Source organism: Anopheles coustani, chromosome 2 (assembly GCF_943734705.1).
Source record: "Anopheles coustani chromosome 2, idAnoCousDA_361_x.2, whole genome shotgun sequence".
In the NCBI taxonomy this organism is placed as follows: domain Eukaryota; kingdom Metazoa; phylum Arthropoda; class Insecta; order Diptera; family Culicidae; genus Anopheles; species Anopheles coustani.
Genome location: NC_071289.1, coordinates 92,462,061 through 92,482,642, shown reverse-complemented (window position 1 = coordinate 92,482,642; position 20,582 = coordinate 92,462,061). Strand labels below are relative to the sequence as shown.

General features: G+C 47.2%; 1 protein-coding gene across 1 annotated transcript in view; it reads left to right on the top strand.

Moving 5' to 3' along the window:
• The first annotated feature begins 307 nt into the window (after positions 1-307).
• The window catches only part of LOC131263684 (uncharacterized), a 40,943-nt gene continuing 20,668 nt past the window's right edge, over positions 308-20,582 (top strand). The window contains exons 1-4 of the mRNA XM_058265926.1: positions 308-497; positions 11,448-12,128; positions 12,180-15,588; positions 15,676-15,755. Coding sequence (XP_058121909.1) covers positions 11,486-12,128; positions 12,180-15,588; positions 15,676-15,755 — 4,132 coding nt within the window. The 5' untranslated portion in view covers positions 308-497; positions 11,448-11,485. The remainder of the gene's footprint in view (positions 498-11,447; positions 12,129-12,179; positions 15,589-15,675; positions 15,756-20,582) is intronic.

Sequence of the window (20,582 nt, the reverse complement as noted above, 5' to 3'; positions counted from 1 at the left end):
TCCACGCTTGTTGTGTGAAGCTGTACTAATTCCGTCTGTGGTTTATAGTTTTTTTTCTTGCTCTCGTGTGCTTTCTGTTGGGCATTTGCCTTTGCGATGTCCATTTGGTTTCTTTTGGTTTGATTTTCGGCGTGTGTGTTGTGAGTGCGTGTGCGATTGAACCCAAACGCGACTATCTACGGTTGGAGAAAATTTCCTTAGATTCCATCCGCAGATTCCGAAGAGATCACGTAGGAAGTGTTTTTGTGAATAGAGCTTTGTTGTGTCTTTTCTCCGTTTTTGACTCTGTGTTTGGCGCGTGTGAGCTTCTGCAAAGCACGAGCAAAGGAAGATGGCGCGTTCGGTCACTGCTCTGATCTGATAGATCTGACAGAAGAATCGCCACAGCAAGAGCACATTTGATCCGGATCGATCCTGTTTCAATCAAACGACGGGATGTAGCGGATACCAACAGGCAAACCGACCAGCTATCGATCGAGTGGCTTTGTGAGATAAAGGTTAGCAAAAGTGATGAGTTATAGATTTGTTTATGAAACATCCTTCAATATCCTACGATCATTGAAGCAGCAGAAGAAACAAACAAACAAACAGAATGCATGTGATAAAGAACTGTTTATGGTGAAGCTGAAAGGATGTGTGTAATTTGTTTCAGTGTTTGCGAACAGTGTGGAATGTCCTGCTAAACGTACGGTACTGGCGATACTGACGACATGAAAAGAGCTTCTGCTTATCGTGGATGCATGTTTTTCAGTGATTACTTGCAGCCCTTGACAGCATTTGCACAAACGGGTGTTTCTGTAGATGATGTGAATGTGTGTGCTTAACCCTTTGGAGACACATGTCACGAACTAATCTTCCCATGATTGGAGATGCGGTATTGTTTTAGCTAAATTACATCATTGTTTAGATAGTCCAGCAACAACAAAGACAACTCTATCGGTAGATGCCTTTCTTTCGAGTGTGTGCGTTTGGGCACATCTCGGCATCAGTGAATCCACCAACAACGCGACTAAATAGGCAACTACATCGAAAGATGACTGTAATTCACTGAACATCGAGTTCGATTTTATCATTGGTTCTGTGAAATCGAAACCTCATTTCTTCACGACTTCCTCAAAACGGCATGTTCGGATTTAGCTTCGGGCGACGTCAACAAACCTTTTTGGTTGTGGACTGGTATGGAAATCAGACGACAATGAAAACGATATCCCGGTATCATTAAAATCATGTGCGATCGTTCACGCTCATGCCGGACTCGAATTATGGTGATGGTTCGTTGCTCAATCTTACCGCTTTTTTGGAAGGGAACGAACATAACAGTAGTCAATGTGTGTGTGTTACCAAACTGAATAACAATATTTACTAAACTCTTACAAGCCCTCCTACCGTGCGTGTTGTCTGTACAGTTCGTAAACAAAATCCTAAGGCACACTTTCTCAGAATTGCAAGATTAGATAACGTTTGCCGAAATACATATGTCAATATGTGCTAAACATATTGATCGTGTCATGGCTAGCGGCACGAGCTTAATCAATCCTTTATCATACCGTTCTCGGTTCATAGTGGAAACGATTCAACAAATGCAGCTTCTTTATCGCTGATTGAGTTATTTACTTTTGTAGATTCGCCGAGAAAGTAAACTGCATGTCATATCTCGACTTAGGTAACCTGATTGAGTTAAAGAAATCATAATCATTCCTCCGCCTAATGATGTCTAAATGCCTTACGCAACACGCGACCCCATGACGTGTAGATCATAAAGCATCATAATCCAATATCCAAGAGAAAACTATAAACTGCAGCGGACGCATATAAATATCTTAACCGTTTTTTCTTGAGCGTGAGAGAAAATCGTTCACCTTTGGCGTTGGTTTTTTCCCACTGCCGTTAGAGATATTTTCATAAATAAAACAGCACAGTTTAGGGAAGTCCAGCCCTGTCACCAACCTCCCTGCTGTTGAAGGGAGACTTTTGGTGGTCGTAAAACGATCCTGATTTCCAACATTTTCCTATAATGCTCACGTTAGACGGTCCCATTCGATGCTCATTTGTGTGTAAATGATGCCGCATCGTGGACGGTGCATTTCCGATTATAAACAACACACGTCAAACATAACATACTCCAAAGGCAACGACGTGGAGATGGAGCCAGGCCAGCGCAGGTGCGTGATATTTCACACGTGGCGCAGCGAGCCGTGAAAGTTTCGATTAAACGGTGGAGAAATTCGTCGGACAGATGTTTGACGGGCAAGGAAGATGCCTTTTAAACGGTCGTTCATTTCGACGTAACCGATCCCGATTGTGTCTTCGAGTCAGTAGCAAAGTTTGTAATACTTTAAAGAGTTTTTTGCACGAGTTTTTTGGCCGTGTATTTAGGGATACTTCCTTTCACCAAATTAGACAATTGATGGTATTTGAAGGGCGCTATTGGAGCCGGTTTGTGCTTTGTTTTTACTTGGCCTAGATAGAAGTTGCTCGATAGATGACCGTCTCATAAATTGAGTCTAACGATGGTAAACATAGCATAAGTCTAAGCATATTCTTCAGAGGAAGGCACCCTTCCCTAGATTATTTGAGTGTTAAAAAAGAAAGCACGGTTGTTAAATTAACACCAAGCTGTGAACACGCTCATTTCTTAGGGCCGGCAGGTGAAAGCATTACGATGATGCCCTTTGGTAAGAATGTGGCACCGGTTGTAGTTGAGAATGGAAAGCACGTGTTGATATTCCCCGGCGACTTAGCGCACCACATTAAAATAGGTTAGTTGACAACGTTGACTGTAGAGGAAAGGCATGTAACGACTCGTGAAGAGAATGACTCCATGAAGACGACGCTTCGCTGGACGTGCCCGAACGTGCTCCGAAAGCATGTTCCACAAGCAAGTTGAAACATATAAACAAAGTATTTTGTGACCTCTGCCAGGGTTGATATTTGTCACAACAGTGTGGCAATTCCTTCCACACTTCTGCAACTCAACTCAACCCTGTAGCCTTCGGTGAGGCATGTGCGTGATTAAAATGGCCTACAGCGAACGGGATGAAGTATTTCTCCGACGCCTGCAAAAAGTGGTTCCTTTCCGTAGAATTGGCGCCTCACTTGAAGTAAACCCCCGGCGTTCGGTGGATGTCTCGATTTCTCAACCTCGAACCCCCGAGCCATGGAAAATAGATCGCCTGTCAACGCCCTCAACGCCGCCGAAGAGGAGAACTACCCGACTCCTAATGGTTGTGGTGGGTGTAATAACGATAATTGCTATTGGAAGGTTACGTGAACTGTGGCCACAACACCGGGTGGGATAGCCAGGAAGGCACCAAAGTCGCGCAGCGATTACTCGGTGGGAGTCTTCCCGTTACATCTTATTTCACTCGCGCACCGAACAGGTGCTGATCTTACCTCGATCGAATTGCCCCAAGGGAGACATTGAAGGTACAGCTATATGCTGCGTTATGCTACGACTTCTCACACCGTTGGTGTCCCCTTCCCCGGTACTCGATTGCACTGCGACGAGCCACCTGCAGCTGCATCGATGGTGAATTATACGTTAAGTACAAGGTTGCAATGCATCTGCCAGCGTTGCAGCAAACAATCGGCCGACACGCAGCCGTCGACGGCAGGAGAAACGGTGATGGAGGCCCGTTACATCGACACCGGTGAGATTTAGTGTGGCTGTTTTTCCAGCGATGCTGTCGGTTGACACGCTGCATGAGTTATGCCTCGTTTCCACACTCTCCATTGTTAGGTGTGAAAATGATCGCGCTAGGGTATCTTCTTCATGGCTATCACGCTTTTCACGGAATCGAAGTCAAGAAAATGGAGTCTAGATAACCGATAGCCTGATTCCCTTTACTTTACTCTGGCGTAAGACGATTATGGAAAATCAATTCGAGTAAATCGCATGACTATCGAGACGGGCGAGGCGTTTGAAAATGTGTCTAAACTTTATAATCTCGCTTGAAGACGAATACTGTAATTACAATCTTCTAAATGAAGGCACGAAGAGGTTTGGAACGAGTTGTGGCGATGATTGAATAATAAACAATCAAACATGTGTATGCAACACGAGTTATAGCAGTCTCTGCATGGTTAACACCCTCCCTGCATGGTCCGGAAATGTGTTAGTGGTATGCAAACATTTGCCTTCCACTTTGCCTCCCTCCCTCTCTCACACTACTAGGCAATACTTAAAAACACGGCAATGTTTGCTCCGGAAACAATAATTTTGCTGACGAAGTTGCTGTTAGGCAACTGACCGCTCGATCTCCGAGAGGATGTTTTGCGTTCTTCATGAATTAATTACTGAAAGGTCAGCACCACACATTCAACGCCACGAACGACGCGTTATAGGAATGTTTCTTACGCAAGAAAACCTTACTCTGGTAGAACTCCGGAGGTCGCTCGGAAAAACTGCATCGCCTCGCGTCGACGTCCGATAAGAAAAACAAACCGGTTCCGGATGATGATGAATGGGATGCATTCGCGGGAAGAGATGGAGGAGATGGTGCAAGAAAATTAATGCGTAAAAGTCAATGGTCCGTGCGAGAAGAATGCGGGAAATGCATCACCAGCGTTGGTCCATTCTGACCACTTTCAGATCGTTGATCGTTACGATGGTTTGTTCGTTCTGCCTCTTTGCTGATGGTTTGTTTTAGTGTCGTGCAAAGCAATACGGTTTGCTGCATTGGGTGGCCAAGAGACGAGCTACCTTCTGCCGTTCGTTTCTTTGTAGGCGGAAGCGCATCTTCGACGCGCACGCGAAACATTGCATGGAATGTGGAAACGAGCGAAATGGCTCGCCGAGTCGAAAATAATAACAATCATGTTCATTTATTGTTCATGCCTCCCAACCACGCAAAACCCAACCCCTAAGAGCGATGGCGAAAACTGCAGGCGAAGGAAAAAGAAGCTGCATTTTGCCGCGATCCACTCAATTTCCGACATCCACTGCGGATGGGTTATGTGTTTTGCTTCAACGCGTGTTCTCCGGACGCGTTCGGAAGCCTTCAGGCTTTGGGCACGATCTCATGATTTCGTCGCAATTGCCTGAGTCGCCTGCATCCCAGCTTTGTGTGCCCCGTTTTGACTCACATTAAATTTAATTTGTTGCGCTCGAAGCGTTTGCGACTACTCTCTTCGATAGGCCCAAAGTCAAGCATCGGTTTAACTAACCGTGCACTCGACTGCACCATTGAAAAATTGGCCCTTCTTTGCCCTTGATTCGATCCGTTTTTTACTGCAACGACACTATCTAACTCCCATGTGTTCCTGTTCCGTTTGCTTCGCTTATCTCTCGAGTGGATTGTCTTTAAATGTGAAAAAGTGGAGCAATATCGTCCGGTCTCAAGTGGTTGCACTCCTTTTTCAAGTTCAACTGCGTTCCATGGTGTCACTCATCGGATTTGGTTGAAAAAGAATCTTATTTTCCAAGCTTACATTGTGGCCAGTGTTATTGCCTTGAAACCATTCCACCAACAACACAGTTCGTAACATTTTTCGGACTGGATTAATTAGCCAACTTAAAGACGATCTTAAGATATCCTATTACCGAGCCGTAAAAGAAAACCATTATCCATGTTGTTACATGTTCGTGGATAATGTTGAAGGAAAAGAAATCTAGTTGACAACATGTTACATGCATGGTTTTACCGTTTTTTTTTCCTGACGCTTCTGCCCCGACAAAAACTGCGACTCAGCGTTGACACGTTCCGAAATTCTAGGACAGGAAGCATTCGGTAAAACTTTCGGACATTCCGGGGTAATGAACACTGGCGAAGACGATGGGTTGGGTAAGTTTTTGAGTGACCAATTGAAATTACAATTTATGGCACTCCGCACCATAACGACGCTGGGAATTTTTCTGGTCGTTTGCCAATCAAGGTTGACGTCAAAGAGGAGCTGTGTTTTGTTTTTTTTTTATCCAACCCCCAGTCGATGGAGATACCTAAAATTTTCAATGGAGTTTTACAACACCCATCAACAACCGGGTGCATCGGGGAAAACGTCTTGCAATTGTATTCCACACAGCGAAGAAACTGGACGAAGTAATGAGCCCTAACACACCTCAAGACTCACTTAACTCGTTCCTACTAGAGAACCACTCTGTCTCGAGGCCGGGACGGGTTTTCATCGGTTTGACGTGGGATTAGAACGTTAGACGTTAGAAGAAAAACCATCGTCCACGAGAGAGGAAAAGTGTCAATTTTATTAATCATTCAACCTACGACATTTGTGTGACCCCGCAACACAGCGCCTCATTTCAAACCCGAACGGCATTGGGGAGGGGGGGTTGGGCAAAGGTCACTGCGGGAAAAACCCACACCGGAGCGGGTGAAAGTTTTTCATGCCGACTGCCATTTTTCCGGCGTCCGAAAAGTGACCGAACGGGTCATCGAAATGCGTTTGCCGCTTTCACGCATCTCACACCACTCATTTTCTCACCTACCTTCGGTGGAGCTTGTTCTGCATTATGCTGCTTTTCAGCTGCCCACTATTAGAGCAATTAATTCTAATGAACTCACTACCCGAACGCGGGGTGGTCTGTCTGGGGAGCGGGTTTCTTTTCCAATGCAAAGAGACGACATCGGCAGCCACACACATATACCCACACTTTCCATTTCATCGATCGAATTTGCAGCTTCCGGCGCGGCCATTGACCAGTGCGGGGGTTGTTGGATCTTGATTTGAGAGGAAAACAAAATGTAATAATTGTTCAATTTTTCTCTCCCTCGCTGCATTATTTTCCGTCTCCATCGCATTGGAAGAGGAAAAGTGTTTCGGAAACGTTATTAAATTTGCGTATTCCTTAAGCTTTTTCGTTATGGATCGTTCTTACTTACTCACTAAGAGTCACTAAGTCGTTGAGCAAATAAAGCAAGACAAATTTTAAATAGTCATCTCATTAGTATCCGGTTTGGAGCTGAGATTTTAAACCACACACCTCTATAGAACGCTCACAAATGAAGCCACCCAGATTCGTCCACTAATGGACCGGCGCAAACAAATTAAACATGCCAAACCTTGCCAAAAACCCGCTCCCTCCATCGCTCCATCGGAGTTCAACCCCCCGCCGACGGCGGCCTTATTGTGGGTGTTCGGTTGTTGCATACTAATTTGCGCGTCTCCGTGGTCTGCGGCATGCAAAACGTCTATCGATCGGGCAGCGGCCAAGAATCGCGGTATTTCCAGCCAAACGGCCGTGAAAGAACACGCCACAGTTGACTGACTGTGTGACGCGGTTTGGTGAAGGTATCGTCTTTCAAAGGTGCTTCTGCTGTTGTTGTGCCTTTTGTTCGCGCTTTATGCGACGAACGTTTCACCTTTCCTTGGTAGTTAGATCGTAAAGTATTGGCCCCGCTTGAGATATACGATGCCTGAGCGAGTCCGCGCGATGAATGCAGCATAAATCAGTCAGTGTTTATTCCGGAGAAGTTGTCGGACCTTCGTCGGTGAGTCAGGTGTGTGAGCTATATTTGAGACGCGACCTACGTTGGACATGGGAGGAAACCACAGCCACGCGACGACCTAAGGGTTTGCCGGTTGACATAATTTCACTTGCTCGGAAATAGTGCAAAGGAATTGGTTTCTTATGTGTCGCTTCCTGGTTGTACTCTCCTGGTTGAAATCGAAATGAGAAAACTTTGCCGCCGGGAGGGGGGACCGGATCGTATGATCGACACCTGATCATCCCTCTAACGTCTCGGGTGAGGCGCATCGTAACTGAAACATCCTAACGAAACGAAAAGTACTACGCTTGTTGCCTGGCGTGCAGATAAGTCCTTCAGTTATCGTCATGAATGTGCATGAATGAACGGTCCCCGTCTCGAGTAAGTTTCTCCGGATTGACAAGATTCGAACGCACCCAACGCCCCGTTGTTGTAGCCAATGAAAACGATCAACCTCCTTTCTGCCCTTGTTGGGGAATCGGGGGAACGATCCAAAATATCGGATCCCCGCGCGAAGGTGCACGCGCGGGTATTTCTCCAATAGCAGGAATGCCTACCTTTCCCGTTTGTGATATCCACAAGGCCCGTAAGGCCTCCGTTCGTGTGCGTGACATACAAAAAACCTTCCACGTACAGGGACGTCTTCTGAACCCCTGGGATTGGAACTTTCCACGCACGTCGCCGACTTTGCACAGTCCTTGCGTCTTTCGCGCCCTCTCTCGCCATCCAAGAGATCACGGGTTGTTTGGGTTTTGATTTCGCTTTTGCCATGGCCTACCCTTTCTTCCGACATTCTTCCTTTGGAACCTTGGGACGTTCGGAGAGAGGCAGCGAGAAGGTGTTGGAGGACTTGGAAAACGGGATCTTGCGGTACTCCTGAACGCTGATTTTTTTTCGCCTATGCTCTTTGTTCATAGTACGTTGGATCTGCGTGCCTTTCTTCTTCCCTTACTACCAAAGCTTCTGGAAACTGAACCGGACTTGAAGGAAGTTGTTGGCACTTTGTTTGCCCGTGTCCTCGAATGCTGGAGCAGGTATAAAGCCACCACCGACTCGTGGTAGCCTCTTGGTTTGGTTCCATCACCCCAACGAGACAAAAACGGGTTTCTACCGAGAAGTTCTCCGCTCTAATGAAGCACTCCCAAACAGACACATCCACAACGAACGATTGCTAAACGAGAGGTAAACATCTGTATGACGCGAAACACTACAACACACAGCAAGATACCCAACACATTCCCTTTTGAATCTTTGGGTGTCCGATCTTAGAGCGCCGTGGCCACCCCTACCACCGTGGTTTTGCAGACCTCCGACATTCTCATAAGCTACAGGTTCGTCCGGTTCCGAAGAGGGGCCGGTTTGACTACTTCCACTGTCGATCTTCGCTGGCGAACGGGTTCTTCTTCGCCTTCCCGGTTACATGCCACAGCATTTAACATTTTCAGCAGCGAAAGCTCGCCATCAGCAGCTTTATTTCCTCCTCCTTCCTTCTCCGTTTTTTTTTGCCAATTCCAGCTGGGTCAAGATTCCACAATTCCCTCCAAAATCGCTTACTATTGGGCTAACGGTACGGATGTGTTGGTTGGAGTGCGCGTGGTTGGAGAACGTCTTGGATATCTCGGGGTGGAAGATGGCATCTTAATTTAGGCCAACATCGTCCGAGGCGCAGGCAGGAAGCAGGGTGTTAGACGATAAGCTAGGAAACGGTAATAAAAACGATTCTGATTCAATCTCCGTAAAAAGTACGGCATGAAGAACAACTTTATTGCATTCCGTTCCAAGCTTCACGCCACGATTCTACACAATTAGGAAAACATCGAAACGGTTATTCCGGCAAGGAATGGCCATTATCTGATTACATCTCAACCCGGTGGGGCGCATCATTTGGTGTTCATTCTTTCGATGGGATTAGACTCGACTAGATTTGTCTGTACCGTTTCGGTATCGAGGATGTGTAACTCAGAAATGGCTGTTGGAATTGGGTTACCTATCAGCAAATTTACGACCAACTTGGTTTCATTTTGTGGAACACTGCAGCAGCAGATGGCATACTGCAGGATGACATGCTTTCTCTTTTACAATTGCATTTAATGATGAAGATCACTTCACGAAAGCGATATTTATGGTTTGATGAATTTGTTCTCCAACCTGTCGCATCTTCTCACACATGATTGTGCTACATATCTTATCAAATTATATCACCGAAATATGATGTCATCGGTGGATCGGTGTCCCCGCGATCAGGATCGCTTACGCACGTCGCGAATTCGCCCGAAGCCTCGAACGTAATCCTTGGAAAAGGTTACGACGCAAAGTGCTCCGGAGCCTTCCTCCGTGGGCTCGTCTTTTGATATGCAAAAATCCAGCTTGAGGCGAGACACTTTTGACCGCCTTCCTTTGCCGTATGCAAAACATTAATACATATATTTCACTGTTGTCCATTTTGGATGGAAATGTAGCTGTGACACTTTTCTTTGCATAACCTTGTTTCCTCTGCGATGTTTCTGGCTTTCTCTGGCTCATCCATACGGGTCATATTAGGAGTATTGTTGTTCGTGGTGCATTGAAGGTTTTTAAAAATGCCCTCGCAGTAGTTGTCGCTGCACATCACGCAATGCAAAGTTAATACATTGAGCCCTATTTTATGCACCTCGTTTTTTGCCAACCGGACCGGCACGTGCATCGCATCGGATCAGAGTATCAGGGATTATCAGGGCCCCTCGGAACCATCGTTCCTCATGGCCAGGTTGGGTCTCAATCAGACCAAACCCCGGCAAAAGACAGCCCAGATTGTGGCCCAGGACATATACAGCTCACCATTCCGCACGCACGCTCCGGCCTTATTGAGTGGACATCAAACAAACGGCGACAGTTTAGCTTTTTCCCCCCCTTTGCTCCGATACTACCCTTGCCCCCGAACCATCCATTGATTTATCTTCCTGGTTGGGGCAAAATGGATGTATGTGCGCGCAGGCTTCCCTTTGCCATCGCGGTTACGCAAGAGAAAAGCACCTGTCGGGCACGTCTTCGACGCAGCGCGCGTTTTTTTCCTTCATACCAATTTTTTGTTGCCGTTATTATTTGCTAGGGTTTCCCCCCGTCGGTCGATTTCCAATTTTTGCCGCCCCGTGGGGCTGAAAGTGGCTCTTCCTAGCTTCCTCTTGGCCAGGCTGCTACTTGGTGGCATATTTGTTGCATTTTCATACAAAACTCACCCCCGGTGCGGGGTGGTGGCCATCTTTCCATATTTTTTTTTGTAATTATTCAGTTATACAATGCTTTGTCCGCGACGGACATTCCACTTCTTGTCGCTGCCACCGGTTCGAATGGAGGGAATCAATCGATATAACTTCCGACGACAGATTTGTGTTCCGACGATTCCGACATGCGGTATGCCAAACACGTGTCGAAGTGAAAATTACCAGACATATTTCAGCCAATTTTAAGACACACATTTGTTGCATATCCAATTAGTTCAGTCTAGCCTTTCGAGCTGCAACGGATTGGAATCTTTAATCACCAATATTCGCCTTAAAAAAGCAGTTAGCACTTCCGTTTGAATGCAAAACTGTTCGCTGCTTCTTCCATTAGATTCGCTGGAAGAGCACACAAATGAAACATAACAAAAGAGAGTAAAAGTGCATCTTGAGGCTATTTTTGGTGGTGCGCCATCAAACCGGTTGGTTTCTGGTGGTTTGCAAAACGAATAGTTGAGCCGAGAGTTGCTTACGAGTCCGAACGAGGCGTCCAAAAACCGCAATGGCAAACAAACCGTCGACCCTGAATGGATGTATCGCGTTCCCCTGACCGTGACTTTGTGTGAGCAGTGTGCAACTTTGTTGGAAAAAAAAAGAAAACCACACACCTGAATAGCTTTCACCCCGGTGGAGGATTATAAGATATGAACTTCGCGATACTAAACGTGTACCACGAACGATTTTGAGCGGTCTAGCATCCGATAAAAACGTGTTTCCATAAAACTAAAAGGTGATTTCCTTTTCATTTTAGGTCAGCGGTGGTGAGAGTTTCCACTGCCTCGGTGGGTCATGATGCATGTGCAAAGCAACCACACCACGCCGGTGGCTGGTGAGAAGCGTCCGAAGCCCTTGAAGAAGGACCCCCCGCAACCGGCGGCCGACACCCGGAAGGTGGCAAGCTTCATCCAAAGGTTCTACCTGTTCGGGACGAACGCTGGCACAACGCCCGGAACGGACAAGAGCGACGGCCCCGACTACGGACAGCCGAAGGTGAAGAAGGCAAAGGCTGAAGGCGACATCGAGTCCAGGCGGGAATCGCCTCCTTCGAGCGCCATCGAGAGCAACGGCACGCAATCGTCATCATCACCGGACTCGTCACCGGTGCAGTATCCATCGTACAGCGTGCAGCGTTTGCGCCAGTTCTGGAACAGCCGGTTGCTCTCGAGTGCCAGCACACCGCCAGCTGGTGGAACTGCCATAGATACGCTGGTGAGGAAGGCGAAAAGTGCTACCATCGGTACACCGACCGGAGCGGCCAGTCGGTGTGCAACCTGGAAGTCCGCCTCACCTAAGGCCGGTTCGCGCTTTCAGCGAAACGGCTCAATCCGTCGATCGGCAAAACGGACCTCTAATGCGGCTCTTCTTAGCCCCGACAGAGACACACAGAAGGTGGAGAAACGACAGTGCATTAGCACTGGTGGTGGTGGTGGTGGTGGTGGTGGAGGGCTAGCGGCGTTAGCTGTTCCCAGCTCGACTCCCGCAGGAACCACGGTACGCGATTCCTTTCCGCTGGTAACTTCCACTCCCTCGGGGAACCAGATACACTGGGCTCGCCGGAAGGAACTACTTGGAATTCGTGCACTGACGCAGGACGAAAAGCAAGGCAAAATGCCGATACGGGTGGAGAACTACGTCAACAACTTTATTGGAGTCGATATTCAGAATATCACCGGGCCGGAAGATGTTTTGGAGACTTCGGTGTGCACCATAACCGCGTCAAATGTCGACGACAAAGAAGAAACTACAGCAGAAATGGATGTTCAACAAAATTCGATCGAAGAAACTGTCGACGATGGGTGTATGCCAAATACGTGCGCTTTATCTCCGGAACCGGCGCAACCGAGTACTTCGTCGCTTGGGCGTAAAGGAAACACTCCGACGCGAAAGATAAGCTTCATGAACAACATTTCACCGTACAACCGACGGCTGTTGGCCGGAAATGGCACCAAAGTTGCCGCACTGACCAATAAGTTCAACCAAATGATCCAACAGGATGCGGGATTGTTGGAGCAGGTGAAGAAGCGTGGCGGGTACATCCACAAGTGCGGTAACGTGGCGTATAAGGTCGTGGAGGATACGGGTAGATCGGTTGGAGCCGATGCGTACGGATTCACAGCGGCCAGCCGGAACGGTAGTGGAAGGGCGAGTTTACGTAAGAAGAACTCTTCCAACGCTGGAGGCAGTGGCAGTAGTAGCACCGCCGGTAGTGCGTGTCGGACGGATGAAAGCTCGGATGACATATCGTCGGCGTCCAGCAAGAGCTCGTCGGTTCGGAAAGCGGGTGTCAAGAAGCGTCCGAGCTTGAGGAAAAATATCTACCGACGCCCGGAGTGGGGTGAAATGGGTCGAAGCTCACTCGGCGTGCGAAAGGTACTGGAGATATTCGAACCGAACGTACAGCACACTACTCCCCGCGGCCGGAAGAGCGATGGAGCGGGAGCATCTAGTCACGGTGATACGGGTAAGCCTCCACCGGGACGCAGTAAACCGAAGGTGCCGGACAAAAGTGAACAGCTGCTCCAAAAGACAAAAGGTATTAAGTCGAAGATGGTCCGGCCGGTGTCTAGCAGCGAGGAAGTAGATACGATACTCGATGGAACACTTGGGAAAGAGGATTGCAGTGTCGCAGTGTCGAGAACTGAACTTCACACCCCTGAGATACCGGAAGACACGAATAGCCAAAGTACCGTAACTACGGAAACGAGTGTTATAACAATAGAATCTAGTGGACAGAGCACAGCGTCCGGCGAAGAGAATCCATCTAAGGAAGCAAACATTGTCGAGCCCTCGGTGGAAAGTGTGATAAACATTGAAGGCAAAGAAAAAGCTATTCCATCGAAAGAAACAAAAGAGAAGAAGAAAAGCAAAAGCACGGTTTCGAAAATATACGAGCGACTAACGTTCCGATCATCGAAAAAAATACAAATCGATACTACCAGGCCGCCGGACGCACCTGTGGAAGTGGTTCTGCGTGACGATCCCGGCGAAAAGACGGCAACCGGATCTACTCGACGATCGTTCATCTCTTCTATCGAAATACCGACGATACAAATTGATGAACCACAATCGGAGCAAGCGATAGAATCGGAACGATTCGGCCAACAGATGGAAGTTTCCGAGAAGAAAATTCTGGAAGCAATCTCTGCCGCCAGCCATAGAATCGATAATCTGTCGAAAAGTTTCAACGACCTGACACTCAATGATCCCGACGAGGCCAGAGGGACGAAAGAGGGAGAAGGTCAACAGCCAAGTGGTGACAATTTGCCGGTGCGTCCGAATGCGTCCTTTCTGTTTCGTGGCGCTGGGTCAGGTTCGCTATCTTATGGTGACACAAATACCAGCCAGATGAACATTGTTGAAGCGGTCAATACTATTGTTATCAACAAGGCGGTCTCGATGGATGACCATCATTTTCCTTGCTCTCGTGGAACGGTGGAAAGAATGAGTCTTAACGAACGGCGGGATCGCTTGCAGCGGGATCTGGAGGACGATTATGAGCCCGTGACGAAACCGGAGGAAATACAACAAATGGGTACGCAGTTAACGGGGATCAGTGAGAAGCAATCGGTACCCAGCTCAAGTCCAGTGGTATCGATCGATCTGACTGAGCTCACAAGCAAGATTGAATCGTTTATTCACAAATCCAAGCGGGAGTCAGAAAATATCTACCAGAGCATTTCCAGAACGAACAGTAGACGTGAAGATGCCCCAGCAACTCATCTCATCCCCGAAGATACGATCAGCATCAACAGCTATGAGTCCTTTGAAAATTACGAGTCGATCGAGCTTGAACTCGGCGCAAATCCACAAGGAAAGAATGCATCTGCTGACGCTGTAGCGAAGGAAGAGGATACGTATGAGATTTGCAGCCCCCCACCGGATCTTCCACCGGCCAGGGATGATACCCGCAACGATCTAACACTGCCACAACCAAAGCGCAATCTTTCGTCCTCACCAAAAACGCTTCCGAAGCACCTGCAGGTGACCTATCAGTCGAACTATGAGATGATCAAGTATAGCAAGATTCCACCAAGGCCACCAAAGCCCGAGGAGGTTCCCCTGCCTCCTAGGAATAACTGCAGCGTCGCATCCAACGACACAACCAGCTCGACTGCCGAAAGTGATCGACTAAACATCACATTTGAGAGCATATCATCCGGTGACCTTCCAAAGCCAGAGGGGGTTCCCCTACCACCAAGGAATAATCTAATCGGCGCATCCAGCACCAACACCAGAGCATTAGGTGATGTCACCAGCCCGACTTTGGTCAGTGATCGATTAAACCTCACACTTGAGAGCATATCATCTACTGAACTTCCACTGAGTCCGGGTGGCGATTTGCTGGACAAATCGCCCCACGGATCGCAGAAGTACGGGCAGGCACAGCAGGAGAATATCTACGAAGAGAATATTTACGACTTCATTCGTAGCGCCGATGGTGTTGACTACGATGATCCGGCGTGCGGTGGATCAGCTGAAATGGAACTTCCTGTGCCAGACCGTCGTTTGTACGAGCAGCAACAGGAGAAGCAGATGCTGCAACCGGTGCGTTTGCGGACGCAGCCTCCATCGCCACCAGGAGATAACGTTTCATTGGTATCGTCGAATTGCTACGAATCGATAGGCTCGCGACTAGAGTTTGTACGCAACATGGCACTTAATCGGCGAAACATTGGCGGCTCCACGACGACGCTGGCGTCGGAAAATATCACCAACAGTCTGTACGGTACCACGGCAGGGCTGGCCAGCTTAACACCACCAAGTGAACGTGGTAGTGATACAAGCAACAGCGCCGATTGGACCGACATCTCCGACGAGGATGAGGCTGGTGACCGATCCGACGGCATGGTTTCCTCTGGGACGACGGCATCTAAGCGGCCGAACTTTATCGTGTAAGTTCCCATTCCCCCGGGGAAGCTTTCCACTAAGCAGGCTTGACACTACATTGTATTTGTTTTATACAATTTTCTCTCTTTTAGTGTGCGCGAACGTAAACGAACCCACCAGACGCCGTTAAGGTCGCGGAAACTGCCTCGCATCACACACCCGAAGACAGACGGTAAGTGGCACACGATGATCGTCTGCTTATGCAAATCATTTCTCCCCCTTTACTGGTTCGATCAGTACCCTTACAACTAGTTTCCCGTTACTAGAACGGTATTCCATCGGCCTAATGAAGTGTGCTGTGGTTTTAATCACTTCCCGCTGGTCATTTACGCTACATTCCTAATATTATTTATGATTAAACTTCATTACCGATTTTTGAAAAGAAAAAAATATTATTGGTTAAGAAAACGAATATGCCATACAACTTTGTTGTTGTAGAAACCTGATCAGTGTTTTATGAATAGCGAGTAGCATTGTATTATGTACTCTTTCGTCCACAATCTTGAGAAACTCAATGCAATAGTTCAACATCTCGTTTTTTCAAGATTTTTCGTATATTCCCAACATTTTTCGTCCGTTTTTCGTTTTCGCACGAAATTCGTAATGTTACGCCTAAATGTATGCAACAGTATAAACACCGTAACGGCTACGTTAGTAACGGTAACGGTAGCAGAACAAATAGGGTTTCAGAGAGCAGTCTACTAGATTGAAGAAATACTGCTCAATCGCATCATAAAATTGTTCTTTTTAGGTGAAATGAAGTGCCTGTAATTAAACAAGGCTTAATTACATTGCTAGAGCATTTTTTCTATTATCTATCTTTAATGCGATATTGTGGAGATTAAAGCTGATTATTTTCTTAGCGGAGATAGTTTTCGCATTATGGTAAAGATGATGATTAGCTTGATTATTGTTTCGTTTGCTTTACGCAACGCATAGTATTGCATGCGTTGGCGGGTTTTGTTGAACATCGCAACACGATGTTTATGATTATTTCACGCTTTATTTGTCATTGTTATCGTCTGCCGCCACGTTGTTTGATCTCTTTTCCATTGCATCTAGCACGCTACCACTGTGTGAACATGTGCACTGGGCTAGATTGCGACCAGCTGAGAAAACGGTGAAAGATTCGTTGGTGAAATGCCGTTTTTCTGCCCGTAATGCTCGCCTTCAACAATTGAACCACGGAGCTCACGGACTTACGCCCCCATATGTGTGCCTGTGGCCGACGGGGGTGTGAAAGTAAATCAATAGTAAACCTGTTTACATAAGAAGATGTTCGGGCAGTAGCAACATGCTACTCTCGGGCACGTTGGGAACTAAGAGAGTTCCAAGCGCCATTCAACGCCGTCATCATTGCCACAAAATTAATCGAATCTAAGTACCAGCAGCGACAGTCACTACCACGACACCATCGGTTGCACCACTGCTGGGACTGCACTTGCTCGAATGCATCAGCAGAGACGGTGCTTTCGTATCATCGTGTTGGCACTACAAAATGCACAGCACTATTAATCGCACTATTGTTCTGTGTGCGAGCAGGCACCCCATCGTATGAGTTAAATTAGGTGGACTCGGAGCAATTGACTCAACGGAGACATTGTACCAGCTTCCCAGGGCGGCTGAGAACACTGTCTCGATTGACAAACGGGCCTCAATCGATTACGCCCGAATGGTCCTTCGGTGCGGAGATTTCCCGGGAGATTCCAAGGATCGCCGTGGTGGAGCGGGAGATTTCTCACGTACGTGGGTGTATCTATGTGGCTTTTTAATTGACCCGGCTGATTGATCTCCAGTTGCACAAGTCTTCATCCACTGCGAGCCACTTTTACGCATTCTGAAACGATCTCGTCGATCTCGGATGAGCTGGGATGGACAATGGCGTTCAGTGAACTACTCACGAAGGGTCATCGTGCCTTGGGCCTCTCTTGCGAGCTTCAAGTAACGCTGCACAAGATCGCCAAAAAAAGACGAACGCCAAGATGATCATGAAGGCCATTTTTCACCTTAAAATGTCAATCTAATCAAGCTGTGGAAGGTGCCGGGTGCATGTGATGCACATACATCCCCATCACACACCCGTCTTCTTCAATCTCATCGGGTACGATTTGCATCACCTAATGGCATTGGCAATGCTTTCGCAGCTGGCTTCCTACGGACTGAAATTAGAAGCGTTCGAAATACCGGACCATTGATGCTCGGACGATGATGCTTATTAAAAGACTCTCCAACCCCACTGCAATCCGATTCTCTCCATGTGTCCATTGTTCGGCCATCGTGAAGCGGTCTCCGAGAGGGTGTGAAATTTCACAGCATGAGTCGTCCGCAGCATCAGCAAGATCTCTCGATGCACAACCTTGGGTATTTGAAGTTTCAAGAAGCTGCGTTTCATAACGATTCCAAACGCAATTTAGGCAATTATTGGCAGCTCTAGTTCACCTGTCAAATCTGGTCAGTGCCGGAATTTCAGCATTCAATAGGACCGGGGTGAATTCTTGGCTTTAGCTCGTCTTCTGGTGCAGCAGATAAACGGTGTGATCATTTGCATTCCGCTTGATGCGAAGCAGAAAATTAACATAAACCATCAGTATAAAACTTGCGCCTGGTTCAGTGATGCTCTATTTTTCTTCCATTAACAATCAGTCATCTTTAACTCAACACACACACACACCGATAAAGTCAATTGGTAGCCTTTAGTTTGCTTGATCACAAATATCTCCCCGGCTTTGGGGAAGATGTGGAATCCCCCCTTCCATCGGGCATCCGTTTGACACACGGCAAATGTCGCATAACACCGATGCTGCGGAGAGAAGTGCAACCAAAGAGAGCACGATCCCTCTCTACCGCTCTCCAAGAATCGCGACTAAGCGATCGCGGCTCCACGATGGGGGTCCGGGGTTTAGGCGCCACCAGCGAAAACGCTCGCGAGGCTCACGATCGCTGGAAAAACGGAGGGTTTAGTAAGCTTTCGTGCATGAGAGTGTACGCACGCGTCAATATCGGTCCGGGGTTTCAGTTCTCGTCGCCCTCATCCGCTGCACGCTGTTGTGGCGTCGATCGTGATTCAGTTGGCCAGTCGGTGGGGCTTTGGAATATTCAACGTAAGCATGCCACTCATGTTGGCTGTCCCTGTGTGTGTGTTGTGTGTGTGTGTTGCACTGAAAACATAAAACCAAGCGTGACCCTCAGACGGCTCGTTGTTCGAGTAAATGCTGAAGGAAAAGGTTTTTTTCTGGTCGCCAGTGGCTCGTAACATTTATGTCCCAGTTTGTGTGCTACTTCACCGATGTATGTGTGTGTGTGTGTTTATGTGCCCCTAAGGTATGCGCGAATTTGTTCCCTCCGTTTGTTGTGTGGTCCACGGTGAGGTCATGTAATGCGTTCCAAAAGGATTTCTTACGCCGTAGCACCCACGAGTCCGTCCGTCAAGGGGATTAATCTTCGCGTGGGACGTGCCTAAATTGATCGAGAGTTTGTTCCGTGTTCTGTCGATTGTTCGTTGAAGAGTTCTGTGTATGAAAAAAAAAGTAAAATAAATCCCCTGGCGCAAACCGCACGAAGTTCTCGCATTTAACACCGGAAAAGAGCCCTGAAATGAGGCGTAAACAGCCTTGTTTAGTGTATTTGTGGTGTATGTGTGCCGTTCGAAGGGATACCACTTTCCACAACAGCGCTTTTCGGTGCCATCCGCCTGCAGTTTGATGGTTATGATCGGCTACGAGCATGTTTTCGAAACTCCGCACATCTGAACCCAAGCGGAACGAATGCAACGAAGAGTCATGCTCCATCAATGGATATGGACGTAGGAAAGGGTGGCGCAGAAAAATGCTGGAGATCGAGGAGGGAGTTGAGGATCAAAGCATGCACACAAAAATGTGACCAAATGCAACAAAACGACACGCCACGGTGAACGAGGTTGCGGCAGCATACTGAAACATTTCCGATAAATACCAACCAGAAATACCGGATTCGATCAAATGCAGCCGATTGCACAAACGATCGACGAAACGCAGTGACATAATAAACGCGAATCCTTTCTCTAGATGCTCGTTGGACGTATTCAAAAACGTCGTCATTTGTTCCTCGACTAAGTTTTTTTCAATAACAACTTCTTTAACATGTGTAGTGGAAATTTGTTGAATGAAATTTCTTGTGTTATTTATCATGTGATCGATGTGTATCTTCATCAACATACCGTCGTAGTGCAAAAGTCCCCCTTGAATATGTGTTAATTTTTAGCTTTTTTTTTCGCAAATCCACGTTTGCTTTTGTTACGCAAGTAAAGAGTAATAATTCGTGGACTGTGACGACTCGTTGTGAAAATTCCGAACCGAACGGCAAGGTGTCGTGTGCGATAGAGAAAGTGTTACCGCCGTGTAGTGAATTATGTGGAGGTGTTGGAAATTTAAATAGCTGGGCATTGGCAACTGGAAACACTTGTTTTACAAAATGGTCGATTCCTGCATTCAGTGTTTCACTCAGTAATTCAGTTGAACATTGGAGTCACCATTATCCATGCTTCACTTCGATTGTTCCAAAGTTTTTGAATGCTTTCGAATCGAATTCATCATTCAGGGAGTGGTCCGGACAAATTATTTTACGTTACTTCTGGAGTCGTATAAAACCGAGCGGAATGGAATAGAACGGAATTCGAGGAGTGTTTCAGGCTGACCTCATTAACTTAACTAGAGTCATTTCAAATTATATTGATTGATATATCCGGTCGGGCGTGATCGGGCGACCCTTGTCAGTATTTAAACCAACTCCATTTATGCCCAGACATCGGCATCACAAATTGTTTCCAATGCCTCAAATCTTGTTTGTTGAATTATGTAGCTGATGAGATGTTTAACTTCTACGGTTTGTTTCCACAGCTGAAGCCAGAGCTGCTAATTGGCATCCATTTGTATCTTGCGAAGGTCAACATTTTCCTTCCCAAATTCGAACTCACTAACGGTGCATGGTGTGTTCCTAGTTCCTGAAGCAATTAACGCCAGCT